Below are 15,585 nucleotides of genomic sequence, written 5' to 3' on the forward strand. Positions count from 1 at the left end.
TGGTTAATAAATTGCTTTATCAGCCATTTTATTATACTAGCTTTAGATGTAATAAGAGCATCCTATGCCCTAGAACTGAGTTCTGTCCACCATTCCTATAAGTGGACAATTCCAGGACTGGGCTAGACCAAAGACAAGACCCTTGCTTTGGGGTGTGCTCAGAGCAGGGTGCCTGAAGAATGGCTCCTCTGTTTACAACACACCCAACAGGAACTTGGGTTTACTCCTCACAGGTGGCAAGATACTTTGGCCTTCCTGTGACACCATGCCCTATACATTCCTTCTCTGAAGCATCAAGTGACTGCTTTGCACAGAGCCAATGGGAAATGACTCCATATTAGAGACCAAGATCATGAACTAGGTTTGGGAGTGAGTCTGGGGAAGACGGGTCTTAGAAATCCTTCTCCAGGAGCTGAGTTTAGTATTTGTTTCAAAGAGGTTGCCATCTAGTGCCCAGTGGTTACACAGCAGATTTGCTTGGTTAGAAGCAAGTTTCATTTCCTTTCTCCAAGGTACCTGGAGTACAAGAAGGTCCCTAACAGCAGGCCACCTGAATATGAGTTCTTCTGGGGCTTGCGCTCCTACCATGAGACTAGCAAGATGAAAGTCCTCAAGTTTGCATGCAAGGTAATAGGAGAGAATTCTGACTTGTTATATTAAGGGTACTGGATGCCCCCAGCTGGGGCAGGCTACATGCAGGGATGGTCAGGCACAGGGTAGCCTGCAGTTCATATACAAACATATGTGGAACTTCATTGATGTTTGAGAATGCTGCTGAACATAAAGTTTAATTGTTTCATTCCTTTTTCATACTTTGTGTTAGTCTGCTTGCACCGCCATAGCAAAATACTACAGACTAGGTGACTTAAACAATAGAAATTTATTTTCTCACAGTTCTGGAGACTGGAAGTCCCAGATCAAGGTCCAGTAGGGTCAGTTTCTGATGAAGCCTCTTTCCGGCTTGCAGATGAATGTCTTCTTGCTGTGTTCTCATGTGGTAGAGAGCCTCCTCTTTTCTTAAATGTTTATTTATTTTAAGAAACAGAGAACACAAATGGGGGAGGGGCAGAGAAGGAGGGAGAGAGAGAGAGAGAGAGAGAGAGAGAGAGAGAGAATCCCAAGCAGGCCCTGTGCTGTCAGCACAGAGCCTGACACAGGGCTTGATCCCACGAACTATGAGATCATGACCTGAGCTGAAATAAAAAATCAGATGCTTAACCGACTGAGCCACCCAGGTGCCCCAAGAGAGAGAGCTTCTTTTTATAAAAACACTAATCCTATTGGAGTAGGGCCCCGCCTTTATGACCTCATTTAGCTCTACTTCCATAAAGGCCCAATCTCCAAATACAGTCACATTGGGGGCTGGTGCTTTAACATATGAATTTTAGGGGGACACAAACATTTAATCCATAACTTACTCTCTTATCATTTTCCATCTTTTCCATGAGGTTAAGTAACTCGTCCAAGATCACACACAGCACCTTAGTTATCAGAGCTGAAATGGATATCAGGACTGACCCATGATTAGAAAAAAAAAATACTACTATTGCTTTTATACAAAGCCCATAGTATGTACTTAATATATAATTACAAATGTTATTATCCTCATAATGATTATCATCCCCATTTCAGGTGCAGAAGAAAGACCCCAAGGACTGGGCTGCTCAGTACCGGGAGGCAGTAGAGATGGAAGTGCAAGCTGCAGCTGTGGCTGAGGCTGAGGCTGAAGCCAGGGCTGAGGCAAGAGCCCAAATGGGGATTGGAGAGGAAGCTGTGGCTGGGCCCTGGAATTGGGATGACATGGATATCGACTGCCTAACAAGGGAAGAGTTAGGCGATGATGATCAGTCCTGGAACAGATTTTCATTTGAAATTGAGGCCATAGCCCAAGAAAATGCAGATGCCAGCACCAACATCAACTTCAGCAGAGGAGCTAGCACCAGGGCTACCTTTAGCAATAGTGCTAATATTAGCTTCAGTGATGCAACCAGCCCCAGTGGTGGCTTTGGTGGCAGAGCTGGCATTAACTTTGGTGGCACACCCAGCACCAGTGCCAGCTTTAGCAGTACAGCCAGCATTTGCTTTAGTGGCACACCCAGCACTAGCACTAGTTTCAGTGGTGCAGCCAGCATTAGCTTCAGTGGTGCAGCCAGCACCAACTCTAGTTTCAACAGTGAAACCTGCATTAGCTTTGGTGGCACATCTTGTACCAGTGCCAGCTTTGGTGGTGGGATCAGCTCCAGTTTCAGTATCCCACTCAGCACCAGTCCCAATTTCAGTGGTGGACTCAGCTCTGGCTTTGGAGGGACACTCAGTACAGCTGCTGGCTTCTGTGGTGCACTCATTACCAGTAGCAGTTTTGGCACTATACCCAGAACCAGCACAGTCTTTAGTGGTGCACTCAGCACCAGCACTGGATTTGGTGGCACACTCAGCACTAGTATCTGCTTTGGTGGCTCTTCCAGCTCTGATGTCAGCTTTGGTGGCACACTTAGTACCAGTATCTGCTTTGATGGCTCTCCTAGCACCAGCACTGGTTTTGATGGAGTACTCAGCACCAGTGTCTCCTTTGGTAGCTCTTCCAGCACCAGTGCTGACTTTGGCGGTACACTAAGTACCAGCATTTGCTTTGGTGGTCCTTCCAGCACTGGTGCCAGGTTTAGTGGTTCATTCAGCACCAGTGTTGGCTTTGGCAATGCACTCAACACCAGTGCTGGTTTTAGCAGTGCTGTTAGCACTAATGCCAGCCTCAGCAGTGCACCTAACACCATGTCTGGCTTTGGCGGTGTGTTCAGCACTAGTACAGACTTCAGTGGGGCACTTAGCACTACTACTGACTTTAGCATTTCTCCCAGTGCCAGCATTGGCTTTGGTGGACTTCCCAGCACCAGCCTCTGCTTTGGCAGTGTATCTAACACCAACCTATGCTTTGGTGGCCTTCCTAGCACTAGCACTTACTTTAGTGGTGCTACCAGTGCTAGTTTTGGTGATGGATCCAGTACCACTGCCGGTTTCATCTTTGGCAATGGCTTAAGTACCAGTGCTGGATTTAGTGGTGGACTGAGCACCAGTGCTGGCTTTGGTAGTGGACTAGGCACCAGTGCTATCTTCGGTAGTGGACTGAGTACCAGTGCTGGCTTTGGTGGTGGACTGATCTCAAGTGATGCCTTTGGTGGTGTACTGGGCACCAATGCTGGTTTTGGCAGCACACTTGGCACCAGTGCTGGCTTTAGTGGTGGCCTCAGCATCAGTGATGGCTTTGGTGCTGGGCCTAATACCAACTTCAACGGAGGACCAAGTACCATCATTGGCTTTGGCAGTGGTTCCAACACCAGCACTGGCTTTATTGGTGAACCTAGCATCAGCACCAGCTTTAATGGTGGACCCAGTTCTATCATTGGCTTCAGCAGTGGACCAAGCACAGGTTCTGGCTTCAGCAGTGGACCAAGCAGTGGTGATGGCTTTGGCGGTGGACCAAGAAATGGTGCTGGCTTTGGTGGTGAAGCCACCAGCCTTGTTGCCTGTAGCTTCTCCTATGGCTAGTGAGGTTTCAGGTAATTACAACATTTCCACAGCATGGCCTATGGGAATGGGTATAATAGCTGGGAAATTTTAAGAAACCTTAAAGTGGGAGGGTTGGGTAGGGAGATGAGGACAATGATGGAAGTATGAGAAAACATTTGTTGCTAAAATGTGCTTCTGTTTGGTGTTTTGTTTTCAGATCCCAGGTTTACAGATAATGCTAATTAATTGCAGCAGTTCTTCCCATGGATCCAAGGTACATCCTTGGAATCTTTGTCCATACAGCAGTATAAGCAGATATTATCAATCAGCTGAGGGTGACACACTATGAAAAATCTGCTTGCTGATCCTGCTTTATTGTTTGCTTTTTGTGTGCTGTCATATTTTGGTATCGGAGTTATATTAAATTTGCAAAATGAATTGGAGTTTTTTTCTGTCTTTTAATGTGCTTAGGTTGTTGTGAGGGACATTTTAGGTTCATAAAAGAAAGATATCAGCATAGCTTTTCAGAGATGGTGGGCTCCAGCTTTAGGTTAAAATGAAAGTATGATTTCAATGGGATAAAGACCTGGGGAAAGCATGGCAGGCAAGAAGATTATAGCTTGAGCAAAGATGTCAAGGGGGAAATGCTAGAACAGAAACTTGAGGGAGAGGGTTCTGGAAGTAAATATAGATTCATTTTTAGACATTTGTATGGGAATGGAGAGATAGAGTGAGACTAGAGGTAGACACGGGAGCAAGGGAGGATTTTCTTGAGATAGGAGAGAGACATATGAGTATGTTGCAGAGACATATAAAGGACATATAAAAGCCAATAAAGGACAAGAGATAGATAAGGAACAGTCAACAATTGACTGAAATAGCCCATGCCTGAGAAGGTGGGATGAGATAGAGTGCCAGAGAATAGAGGGTGACCTTGACTTTGAATAGGATTTAAGGGTGGCTGTGGAAGCAAATAAATGTAGGTTTGTTTCAAGTGGTAGATCCTCCCCCCATAAAGGTAATATGTATTATACAAGGTTTGGGTCTTGCTGGAGGCTATGATGGAAGAACAAAGGAATCAAAGCAGTGAGTATACGAGTCTGTCTCTTCACCACTGGGTTGCCAATACCTAGGTGCATAGAGAGTGGTTGAAGAAATGGAATATAGAATCCAAGCTGGTTAGGAATGGAAGAACAATGAGGAGGAAGAGGACTTGTCGATTAGGAGACAATGGAGGAATCCAAAGATTATACTCTTGATGCAGTATAAGAACAAATGTTGTTCATTCAAGAAATATTACACACATGCCTCCTATGTGGGAGGCATGCTGCTAGGGATCCTATGGATGATACAGAGTTGTAAGGACTGGGGGCCAGTGGTCAGATAGCAGGATCCTTGTACTTAAGAAGTCATACTGGGAGAGGGGTGTCTAGATGATGCCAAGGTCTATGGAATGGGTAGCTGAGGGGGAAATGATCACTGGAGTTGAGGGAGTCAGGGGACTTGGAGGTCAAGGTATGGTTTGGATAATTTATATGAACATGAAAATCACTAAGGATGGCAGCAGGAGTTGGAAAAGAGAGGAACACTATGGTCTAGGTGCAGATTCTTCTGAGTGTATGAATGAAGGTATCATGTCCTCATCCATGCTGCCCACCAAGGAACAAGGCCCATAGGTACTCACAGAGACCTATATCCTCCCTCACTTTTAGAAGTGCTACCCCAAAACCCTACCCTCCAGGAAGCCCTCATCCATTCCACACCCCACAGCAACAGAGGCATTTCACAAAGTAAGATCTTAAGAAGATCTTGTAGGAGAAGTCTCACAATGACTTCCTCTCCCTCCTTGTAGGCAGCAAGAGAAGGCTTTATTGATAAGGAACTAGGAATTAAGAAAGAAAAAGCTTCATTCATAACTAGACAGCTCCTTGGTTGTAGCTGGAAATTGAGGCCTGTTTTGGAGATGCTGAGGGCTTCTTCACTAGAAGCAGGGGTCTTCTAGTAAGACCAAGTCCAGCGTCTTGAGGTAAGAGAAGTGCAAGGTAAGCAGCACTTAAAGGTGGGAAACAGTGGAGACAAAGGCAGTTTGACTTCTTGGAAAGGGCTCAGTAATGGGCAGGGACAGTGTCCAGGGCTTCCTCAGGTTCTCGGGTGATGTCCACATTCTGGGGGAAGAGAGCCCAGGATTAATAGGAAGGAGATACCACTATGGAGCCCCAGACCCACCCCTGCCTCTTGTCCTTTCGTCCCAGGCTCCTCTATTTCAGCCAGGCATGGATCCTGACCCTTTTCTCAGGCAAGCCTCTGGGGAATCTCAACCTGAGGTATTTTGGGTAAGGGTTGCTCTAGTCCCTCATCTTCAAGTCACCTCAGGCCTGGGCCATGGTTCCTGCATTTCTGGGTGCTGGTTATTCTACCTGTTGGTATGAAACATCCAAACTATGTGGGATTGGAGTGGTCTTTCTGTGCAGGTGGGTGCTTTCACTATGTGCCAGCTTAGGCCATAGAATCCCTCACCTACCTCAGGTTTCTCCCGGTGTGTGTTTACAGCTTCCACATTCAGGTAGATGGACTCCACTTTGCAGCCTCAGAAAAGAACAACCAGTCCATCCATAAGCCCCCAAGGTAAGCACAGGTCTTTCCTAAGGTGTCATTCACTCCCATGCCCATCACCACCCATACCCCCAGCTCCACACTGTGTGCAGATTGTGACTGGGCTGTATGGAGGAGAATGTAGACCAGCTGTGTGACATATGGGGAAGACACCAAGTCTAAGAGGAGTCAATGGGGTGTCCTCCCACCTGTCCCTGATAGTCTTAGAGTTCTCTGAGCCTCAGTTGCTCAACTGGGAATGGGAAGGAGATGAGAATACATGATCTCTGGGGCCTCCTTCAACTCTTGTGGTCTATGAGGCAGCAATCTAATATATATAATAATGATGGAGTTCTGTGGATCTTCTAAGCTGTGTTAAATGCTGAAGTGGTGGAAGAGTTCTGGGGCCATTGCCTTGGGGCAATCGATCCCAGGTAAAGTTCATTTAGAGGCAAAATGATTATGGCAACACCAGAGGTGTGGAAGGTCACAAGGGAGTTCTGGGAGCCTGAAGAAAAAGGAGAGTGATATCACTGGGGTCTGGGGCTGGCAGAAGAAGCCTAATGCCTGTAGAAGCCCCCCTTAGCTCCATCTCTGTGGATTGCACCCTGCTCAGGGCTTCAGTGTGCTGTTTGCCCTGCTCACATCCTAGAAGATAGTAGAGTCTCTGTCTCTCTCCTGCTCATGAATATTTCATAGAAAACTAATGCCCCAAGAGATAGTCTAAACTGACCAGGCCAATCTTTGAGCCCTTTCTTCAATTTGGTCCCAAACTACACTTATTCCTCTGGTCCCCTTTGGGGACCTCTTCTAGAGCTAGTTCTCCATGCTCAGTGCTTTGATAGAGCCAGAGAAAGTTGAGGCCAAGCCCTGGATTTAGAGGCCATCCCCGTTCTTCCCTGTTCTCATTTTATTACTGCTAATCTTTCCTTCACCAACACATCCAATTACATACCCAAGAAACCTCCCCAAGGTCTCTGCTGTACAAATGGTATGCACTGGAGGTATGCTCATGCTCTCTATGTGCCTTTCCTCAGATGAGGGTAGGGGCACTCACCATAAGCCACAGGTGTGAGTTTAAGCACTGTGTGCAAAGGACACTTGAGATATGGCAACTCATCTAGAAAGGAGGAGAAAACAGCCATCAGAGACAGGGTAGTGTGGAGGGTACCACCTCCCCAGGCTTCTTCTGCCACAACCCCTTCCTTATGGTCAGCTTCATCAAGGGCACACTCCCCACACTCTGCAGTGGGTAGTGCTGAGAGTAGGGTGGGCAATGACAAAAAACGCAGAGAGGTGGCCTCTAGAACAGGGAGAAAAGAGGTCCCTGGGGAATGTGGACAGATTGTGAGTTCTCCAGGAGGGACAGGCTGGTCATCTGGGAAGTGGTTGGTTTATCTCCTCATTAACAGGGCAAACATGAGACCAAGGCAGACCTCTATCCTGCCCCAGCCTCAGGCTTTCCACAGGCCTCTAAATGAAGGCACACAAATATATGTCAGCAAGTTTTCTGAGACCTTGCTATGTGCCAGGACCCTTGGATAGGTGTACATGCACCTTCACAGCTCCCACAGTTTTTGCTCCAGCCCAGGCCTGTGCTCTCTGATTCCTCTCACACTTGTTGATGGACAAGCATTTCTTGATTCACTTGTTTCCAGTTGTAGACTATTGTTCATAAAGTTGTTTTGAATATTCATGTACCATTTCTTATGTGGGCCTAGGTTTTATTAGACATCCCTGAGAGGAGGAGTTGATCAGGCCCAATTCAATGGATGAGGACATTAAGCCTCTGAGAGGGAAGACATTTGCCTTATGTCACCCTCAGGAAGTGGCAGCACTGGGACTTGAACCTAATACCCTCAGAGACTAAATGCGTGCTCTGCCCACTGCAGCCAACTACCATTGCCTTGGAGGGGCTCATAGTGTCATGGGAATGGCACCCTCATTTGCCACTATTCTCCAACGACAGTCACTCTCACTCACCCAGCATGCACTTACCACTTCCCATCTCCCTTCACTGAGCCAGAACCCCACCCCTCATGGCTTCCCTGCCCCCAAGGTTGATCCTGGTCTTTTAAGGTCACCACCACCCTCCTAGCCTCCTGAGGCATCAGGTTTGGTGATATCCTGGGCATCTATCCTGCTCCTCCTCATCTTTGTCATCATCATTGTCAGGCTCTGGGCCCTCTGGTTGCATTTGGTGCAACATCTCATTCCACCCTTGCTGATACTCTGCAGGGGTTACTGTTCCCCTGCACACATGACACACATGGCACACATGACAACTGGACTCAGAGAAGGGAAGTGACTGACTTGTCTGAGGTCTCTGACCTAGCTCTGCCACCACCTGGACAACTGACCTTGGCCCAGCCTTTTCTCTCTCTAGCCTTAAGAGTTCCCATCTCTCATAGGACAGGATTGGACCAAATGTACTCTGGGCGTGCCCCAGCTATGAGGCTCCTGGGGGGTCTGCTTCCTGAGTCACATCATCTCTCTGGGCCTTAAGTTTCCTCACGGAGTAATAGGGGTAAAAGCATGCCCCGAGCACTGCCTGGCCCAACTCCCAGGGCCTCTGTGAACAACTGGTATGTCCTGTGCATGAAAGCATGTAGGAAGTGGGTGAAGCAGTGTGAGAATGACAGGTGAATGTACCACTCCCCACCCCACCCCCTACAAATCTATGCATTAACTGGGAATCCTCTGGAAAGCACCTGAGATTGACACCCCTCACTGACCCTCTGAGCCCATGATCTTGGGTAAATCACTTTACCTCTCAAAGCCTCCATTTCCTCATCTGCACAGAGTTACAGTGCTTGCCTCATGGTCTCAAAGACAGTACCAAGCAATGGAGATTGGAAGCTGTCAGAAATCTAGTAGCACAAGAACCCTCACCCCAAGCCCCATCATGTTTTCCAGTGAGGAGACTGAGAACCAGGCAGAGGAAATGACTTGTTCAATGTCAAGTTCTCAAGTTCCCTAGGTTTCGATTTTTGATGACTTGATATTATAAGTGCCCTTTATTTGGAAACTACCATAGTAGAAAATATTCAAGTCTGCAGGACATCGCACAATATAACTTTCAAGTATAACTTTTCAATGTCCTCACATACTCAGAGTATCCTGGAGATGCTCATACTTCAGCATCCACATCAGAAATGGACTCTTACACCCAAGGTTAACCTAACAGTCCCTTTCTAGGCTCTCTGCCCTAGTTTGCATTGCAGCATATGTTGTCAGTGTATAGATACTCTGTAAATTATAATGTCTAGATATATTTTTAAAAAGAAATTATTTAAGAAATAAAATGGAAATATCACTATCTTGGGAGAAATCACCCCCACAACAAAGACAGAAACCTATAATCAGGATCATTAGGCAACAAAAAGTTCCATTACCACCTGACGACAGCATGCTTCATAGAAAAACTGGCTCAGCTTTTTCATGTTGATGCATACTGTTAGTGTTGGCTTTTAAAACATTAGCTCAAAATAATACTAATAGCAGCAGCTAACACATATAGCCCATACTATGTGTCATGAATTGCCCTCACCTCTTTACATATGTTAATGTATTTAAACTTCATCATTATTTCCCCATTTTACAGATGAGAAAATTGAGGCCAGAGAGGCTAAAGTAATTTGCCAAAGCTAGTATGTTACAGAGCAAGAATCTGAACTCAAGCATCTTTGTTCTAGATACTGTGCTCTTAACCACTAAGGTATAAACCACAGACTGCTGGTGTAAGGGTTCCAAATCATACCCAGCTCCCTATGCCAGGAACAGAGAGGAGAGTGGTACCTGAGCTCTTATCCAAGAAGTAGGCCAGGAGGCACCGCATGACAGCCTGGTGGCAGATCACCAGTACATTTTCCTGCCGTTCTAGCTCCATTATAACTGGCTCCAGACGCTGAACCAGATCCTCATAGGACTAAAAATGAGAGAACATTTGGGTTAAAAGAATAGATGAGGCACATTTGCCCAGAGAACTCAGGACTAGAAATCAGGAAAAGTTGGATCTGGTGCCAGTTCAGTTATTGACCCAACAATATTGTCTTAGGCAACTCACTTCTTTTTAGGGTCTTAGTTTCTCATGTACTAAATGGGGACAATCAATACAGTGGACTAAATAACAATAACAATAATAAAACTTCTTAATATAAAATTCCTAGAAAAACCACATAAAATAAATGGTTGCACTGCTGACCTTTTAACAAAATAAAGGAAATATGAATGAAGGATTCCAAAATGAAGAAAAACTTGGGGAAAAAGAGAAATAAGTGGATAGAGAAGCCACAATACTCTGGGGGCATTTTTCAATCACAATATCTAAGAGGCTTGAGATTTTAAAACCTCATAGAGACAGAAGACAAGGTCTTAGGTGTGTAGACGGTGGAGAATCAGGACTGAAACTTTCACATACATCTGAGACCCTCAAAGGGCTACATCTTTTTTAATTTTTTTAATTTTTTTAAATTTTTTTTCAATATATGAAGTTTATTGTCAAATTGGTTTCTATACAACACCCAGTGCTCAACCCAAAAGGTGCCCTCCTCAATACCCATCACCCACCCTCCCCTCCCTCCCACCCCCCCATCAACTCTCAGTTTGTTCTCAGTTTTTAAGAGTCTCTTATGCTTTGGCTCTCTCCCACTCTAACCTCTTTTTTTTTCCTTCCCCTCCCCCATGGGTTTCTGTTACATCTTTTTAAAAATTGTTTAACCTTTATTCACTTTTGAGAGACAGAGAGAGACAAAGCATGAGCGGGGTAGGGACAGAGAGGGGGACACAGAACCGAAAACAGACTCCAGGCTCTAAGCTGTCAGCACAGAGCCTGACGCAAGGCTTGAACCCACAAACCATGAGAGGATGACCTGAGCCAAAGTCAGACGCTCAACCGACTGAGCCACCCAGGCACCCCAGGGATACATCCTTAATAGAAGTGTAAACCAGAAAAAAAATATCCATAGGAGGAGGGGCAAACATGGCAGAGAAGTAGGGGAATCTGAGGTTCCCTAATCTCTCAAATAAAGAAGTGTTGAAGCCAAAGGGCTTTGAACCCTAAGAGTCCAGGAGGAACACAGACAGAGTCGCTTCCAGGGAACCACCAGGACAACCTGATGGGCCATAGATGTGTGATTGGAAACTGGGAGAGATAAAATGAGTGGAGCGGTGGGATCCCCTTCTGCAGAGGGGAGGGATCCCCTTTTGCAGAGAGACAAAGGGAAGAGAAAGAGAGGCTGGGGAAGCATAGGACTGTATCTGGATAAGAGAAAAAACCACGGACTGGGACAAAGAAAGATCCAATCTCTAACTGAGGGGCTTTCTCAAGACTGGGGCTAGCTGCCCGGTTCGTGCACCTGGGGAGGAGAGGAGCTGGTCTGGGCTCGGTGGCTAGGTCAAGGGCACAGTCTGTAGTAGGAGAAAGTGATCCCCTCTCTGGAGTGCTGTGGGACAGGACAAAGCCTGCCTGCATTTACCAGCCAGAGACCACATATTGGGTGGTGCAGAGTGGCACTTCTCCAGTACCGGGGTGTGCAGAGTGAAAGTTTGAATCCCAGTCAAGTGCCAGGGCATGGGAATAAGCAGAGCGAGACAAACCACCTTGTTTGTGCCCACAACAGTGATGACGGCTTGAACAGAGTGGTTTGGGACTCCAGGTCAATGGAGGAGGGACTGGAGTGTTGCCATTTTTCTCCCCACCACCACCAAAGTGGGGTCTCAGGGATAGGATTGGACAGTGTGGCCCACAGTGGAAGCGGGACCTGCCTACAACCAAACCTCTCCTGCATGTGGCAACTGCATATCTACTGGAGCAGGATTGATGCTGATGAACCAGACGAATCCTCCTCCAGACCAGTGCTGTTGGATTGCCTGGTTTAATTCTTGGATAATTCTTATTATATAGATATATTCTCCCTTCCTTTTCTCCTTCTTATCTCTTCCCCCCTCTAGTCTGGTTACTCTGGTTGTTGGTTTGGTTAAGCAGACATATTTAGTCCATTCTCTTGATACATGTTCTACAGCTTCTTCTTTATTTTCTTTTCTCTCTCTCTGGAGTAATTAAGCCTTATAGTTTCTCTGTCTGGACAACATTATCTTCTTTTCTTTTTCCCCGCCTCCTTTTTTTCCTTTCTCTCTGTATTAAGCTGTATAGTTTCTCTGCCTGATCAATGTTTATTTTTTTCCCTGCCCCTGTCATTCTCTCTTCATATGGCATGAGGCCTCTTCCATCATCACTGCTTCCACCCTGTGGTTTGCTTGTAGCTGGTGCTTCTGTTTTGTTTTTGTTTTTGTTTTTGTTTGTGTTTACGTGTTTTTGTTTTCTGTTTGTTTTTTGTTTGTTTTCTTTCCCAGGGCTACTTCAATGAACAAATCAAAGCACACTTGGTGGAGGGTCCAAAACATCACTATAAGTAGGGAGATAAAATAACCAAAGTCACAACAGCAGAGAGCAAGTAACACTCTCCAAAAAACACCTCCTGAAGGGCCAGGCCCTGGACAATGTATGACATCTCTTTAATATAGTAGTGCTCACAGGTGCAGGGTACATAATAAGCTTTTAAAACACATAGGGACAGGAAACTAGCCAAGATGATGAAACAGAGGAATTCTCTTCAATAGAAACTCCAAGAAGAAATGACAACTAAAGAATTGATCAAAACAGATATAAACAATATAACTGAACAAGAATTTATAATAATAGTCATAAAATTAATCTCTGGGCTTGAAAAAAGCATACAAGACAGCAGAGAACTTATTGCTGCAGATTTCAAGGAACTAAAAAATGCTAGTGATGAATTAAAAATGCTATAAATGAGGTACAAAATAAAATAGAGGCGGTCACAGTGAGGATTGAAAAGGAAAAAGGGAGAATAGGTGAAATAGAAAATAAAATTATGGAAAAAGAGGAAACGGAGAAAAATAGAAACTAAAAAAATTCTGGATCACAAGGGGAGAATTAGAGAACTAAGTTATTTATGAAATGGAACAATATTGGGGTGCCTGAGTGGCTCAGTCAGTTGAGCGACCGACTTCAGCTCAGGTCATGATCTCACGGTTCATGGGTTAGGACCCCGCATCGGGTTCTGTGCTGACAGCTCAGAGCCTGGAGCCTGGTTTGGATTCTGTGTCTCCCTCTCTCTCTGCCCCTAACCCACTCGCATTTTGTCTCTGTCTCTCTCAAAAATAAATAAGCATTAAAAATTTTTAGAAATGGAACAATATCCGTATCATAGGAGTTCCAGAAGAAGAAGAAGAAGAGAGAGAAAGGGGCCAAAGGTGTACTTGAACAAAACATAGCTGAGAACTCCTTAATCTGGGGAAAGAACCAGGCAATGAAATCCAGAAGGCACAGAGACCCCCTTCAAACATAACTTGAATCAATATTCTGCATGACATATCATCATGAAACTGGCAAAATACAAAGATAAAGAGAGAATTCTGAAAGCAGCTACAGATAAATGGGCCTTAACATACAAGGGTAGACACATAAGGGTAGTAGCAGACCCATCTACTGAAACTTGGCAGGCTATAAACGAGTGGCAGGAAATCTTCAATGTGATGAACAGGAAAAATATGCAGCCAAGAATCCTTTATTCAGCAAGCCTGTCATTCAGAATAGAAGGATAGGTAAAGGTTTTCCCAAACAAATAAAAACTGAAGGAATTCATCACCACCATACCAGCCTTACAAGAGATCCTAAGGGGGCCTCTGTGAGTGAAATGTTGCAAGGACCACAAAGGACCAGAGATATCACTACAAGCATGAACCCTACAGATAACACAATAACTCTAAATACATATCTTTCAATAATAACCCTGAATGTAAATGGAATAAATGCTCCAATAAAAAAAATAGGGTATAAGAATGAAGAAAACAACAAGACTCATCTATTTGCTGTCTATAAGAGACACATTTTAGACATGAGGACATCTTCAGATTGAAAGTGAGGGAATACCATCTATCATGCTACTGGGAATCAAAAGAAAGATGGAGTAGCCATACTTATATCAGACTAACTAGATTTTAAACTAAAGGCTATAACAAGAGATGAAAAAGGAATTTATATAACAAATTACAGGGTTTGTCCATCAAGAAAAGCTAACAATTATAAATGTCTATGCAACCAATTCAGGAACACCCAAATATACAAAACAATCACAAACATAAGCAATCTTATTGGTAAGAATGTGGTTAATTGCAGGGGACTTTAATACTCCACCTATAAAAATGGGCAGATCATCTAGACAGAAAATCAATAAGAAACAGTGGCCCTGAATGATACACTGGACAAGATGGACTTGATAGGTATATTTAGAACTTTCCATTGTAAAGCAGCAGAATATACATTCTTCTCAACTGCCCATGGAGCATTCTCCAAGATAGATCACACACTGGGTAACAAAACAGCCTTTAATACATATAAAAGAATTGAGATCGTACCATGCACTTTCAGATCACAATGCTATGAAACTTGAAATCAACCACAGGAAAAAGTCTGGAAAACCTCCAAATGCATGGAGGTTAAAGAACATCCTACTACAGAATGAATGGGTCAACCAGGCAAAGAAGACATTAAAAAATATAGAGAGGGGCACCTGGCTGCCTCAGCCAGTTGAGCGACTGACCTCAACTCAGGTCATGATCTCATGGCTTGTGAGTTTGAGCCCCACATCAGGCTTTATGCTGACAGCTCTGAGCCTGGAGCCTGCTTCAGATTCTGTGTCTTCCTCTCTCTCTGTCCCTCCCCCACTCATGCTCTGTCTCTCTCTGTCTCAGAAATAAATAAACATTAAAAAATTTTTAAAAAAATATGGAAACAAATAAAAATGAAATCATGACAGTCCATACTCATTGGGATGCAGCAAAGGCAGTCCTAAGAGGAAAATACATTGCAATCCAGGCCTATCTCAAAAAAAAAGAACAATCCCAAATAAAAAATCTAACAGCACACCTAAGGGAACTAGAAGCAGAACAACAAAGAAAGCCAAAACCGAGCAGAAGAAGAGAAATAATAAAGATCAGAGCAGAAATAAAGAAATAAGGAATAAAAAAAATAAAACAGTAGAACAGATCAATGAAACTAAGAGTTGGTTTTTTGAAAAAATAAAATTTATAAACCTCTAGCCAGGCTTCTCAAAATGAAAAGAGAGAGGACCCTAAGAGATACAATCATGAAAGAAAATGGATTCATCACAACCAATCCCTCAGAAATACAAGCAATTATCAGGAAATACTATGAAAAATTATATGCCAACCAACTGGACATCCTGGGAGAAATGGACAAATTCCTAAACACCCACACACTTCCAAAACTCAAACGGGAAGAAATAAAAAATTTGATCAGACCCATAACTAGTGAAGAAATATAATCAGTTATCAAAATCTCCCAACAAATAACAGTCCTGGACCAGATGGCTTCCCTGGGGAATTCTACCAGACATGTAAGGCATAGTTAATACCCATCCTTCTGAAGGTGTTCCAGAAAAT

The 15,585-nt window shown here is 44.4% G+C and overlaps 2 protein-coding genes and 1 non-coding gene across 5 annotated transcripts in view; 2 read left to right on the forward strand and 1 right to left on the reverse strand.

Moving 5' to 3' along the window:
* The window catches only part of LOC102969902 (trophinin), a 68,315-nt gene extending 64,405 nt beyond the window's left edge, over positions 1-3,910 (forward strand). Inside the window, exons 11-13 of the mRNA XM_042975076.1 lie at positions 513-627; positions 1,633-1,746; positions 3,722-3,910. Of these exons, the coding sequence (XP_042831010.1) occupies positions 513-627; positions 1,633-1,746; positions 3,722-3,853 (361 nt within the window). The 3' untranslated portion in view covers positions 3,854-3,910. The remainder of the gene's footprint in view (positions 1-512; positions 628-1,632; positions 1,747-3,721) is intronic.
* Positions 150-278, forward strand: LOC122235625. Its single transcript, XR_006213666.1, has one exon. It is a non-coding gene; the product is annotated as a small nucleolar RNA SNORA11 (small nucleolar RNA).
* A 1,538-nt stretch (positions 3,911-5,448) lies between the features above and the next one.
* Positions 5,449-15,585, reverse strand: part of PFKFB1 (6-phosphofructo-2-kinase/fructose-2,6-biphosphatase 1) — a 112,818-nt gene continuing 102,681 nt past the window's right edge. For all 3 annotated transcript variants that reach the window (XM_042974446.1, XM_042974445.1, XM_007094064.3), the window contains exons 11-14: positions 9,895-10,024; positions 7,154-7,216; positions 6,026-6,090; positions 5,449-5,669 (exon numbers count right to left, since the gene is read on the reverse strand). In XM_042974446.1, the coding sequence (XP_042830380.1) occupies positions 5,610-5,669; positions 6,026-6,090; positions 7,154-7,216; positions 9,895-10,024 (318 nt within the window). In that variant the 3' untranslated portion in view covers positions 5,449-5,609. The remainder of the gene's footprint in view (positions 5,670-6,025; positions 6,091-7,153; positions 7,217-9,894; positions 10,025-15,585) is intronic.

This window comes from Panthera tigris, chromosome X, assembly GCF_018350195.1.
Source record: "Panthera tigris isolate Pti1 chromosome X, P.tigris_Pti1_mat1.1, whole genome shotgun sequence".
NCBI classification, from domain to species: Eukaryota; Metazoa; Chordata; class Mammalia; order Carnivora; family Felidae; genus Panthera; species Panthera tigris.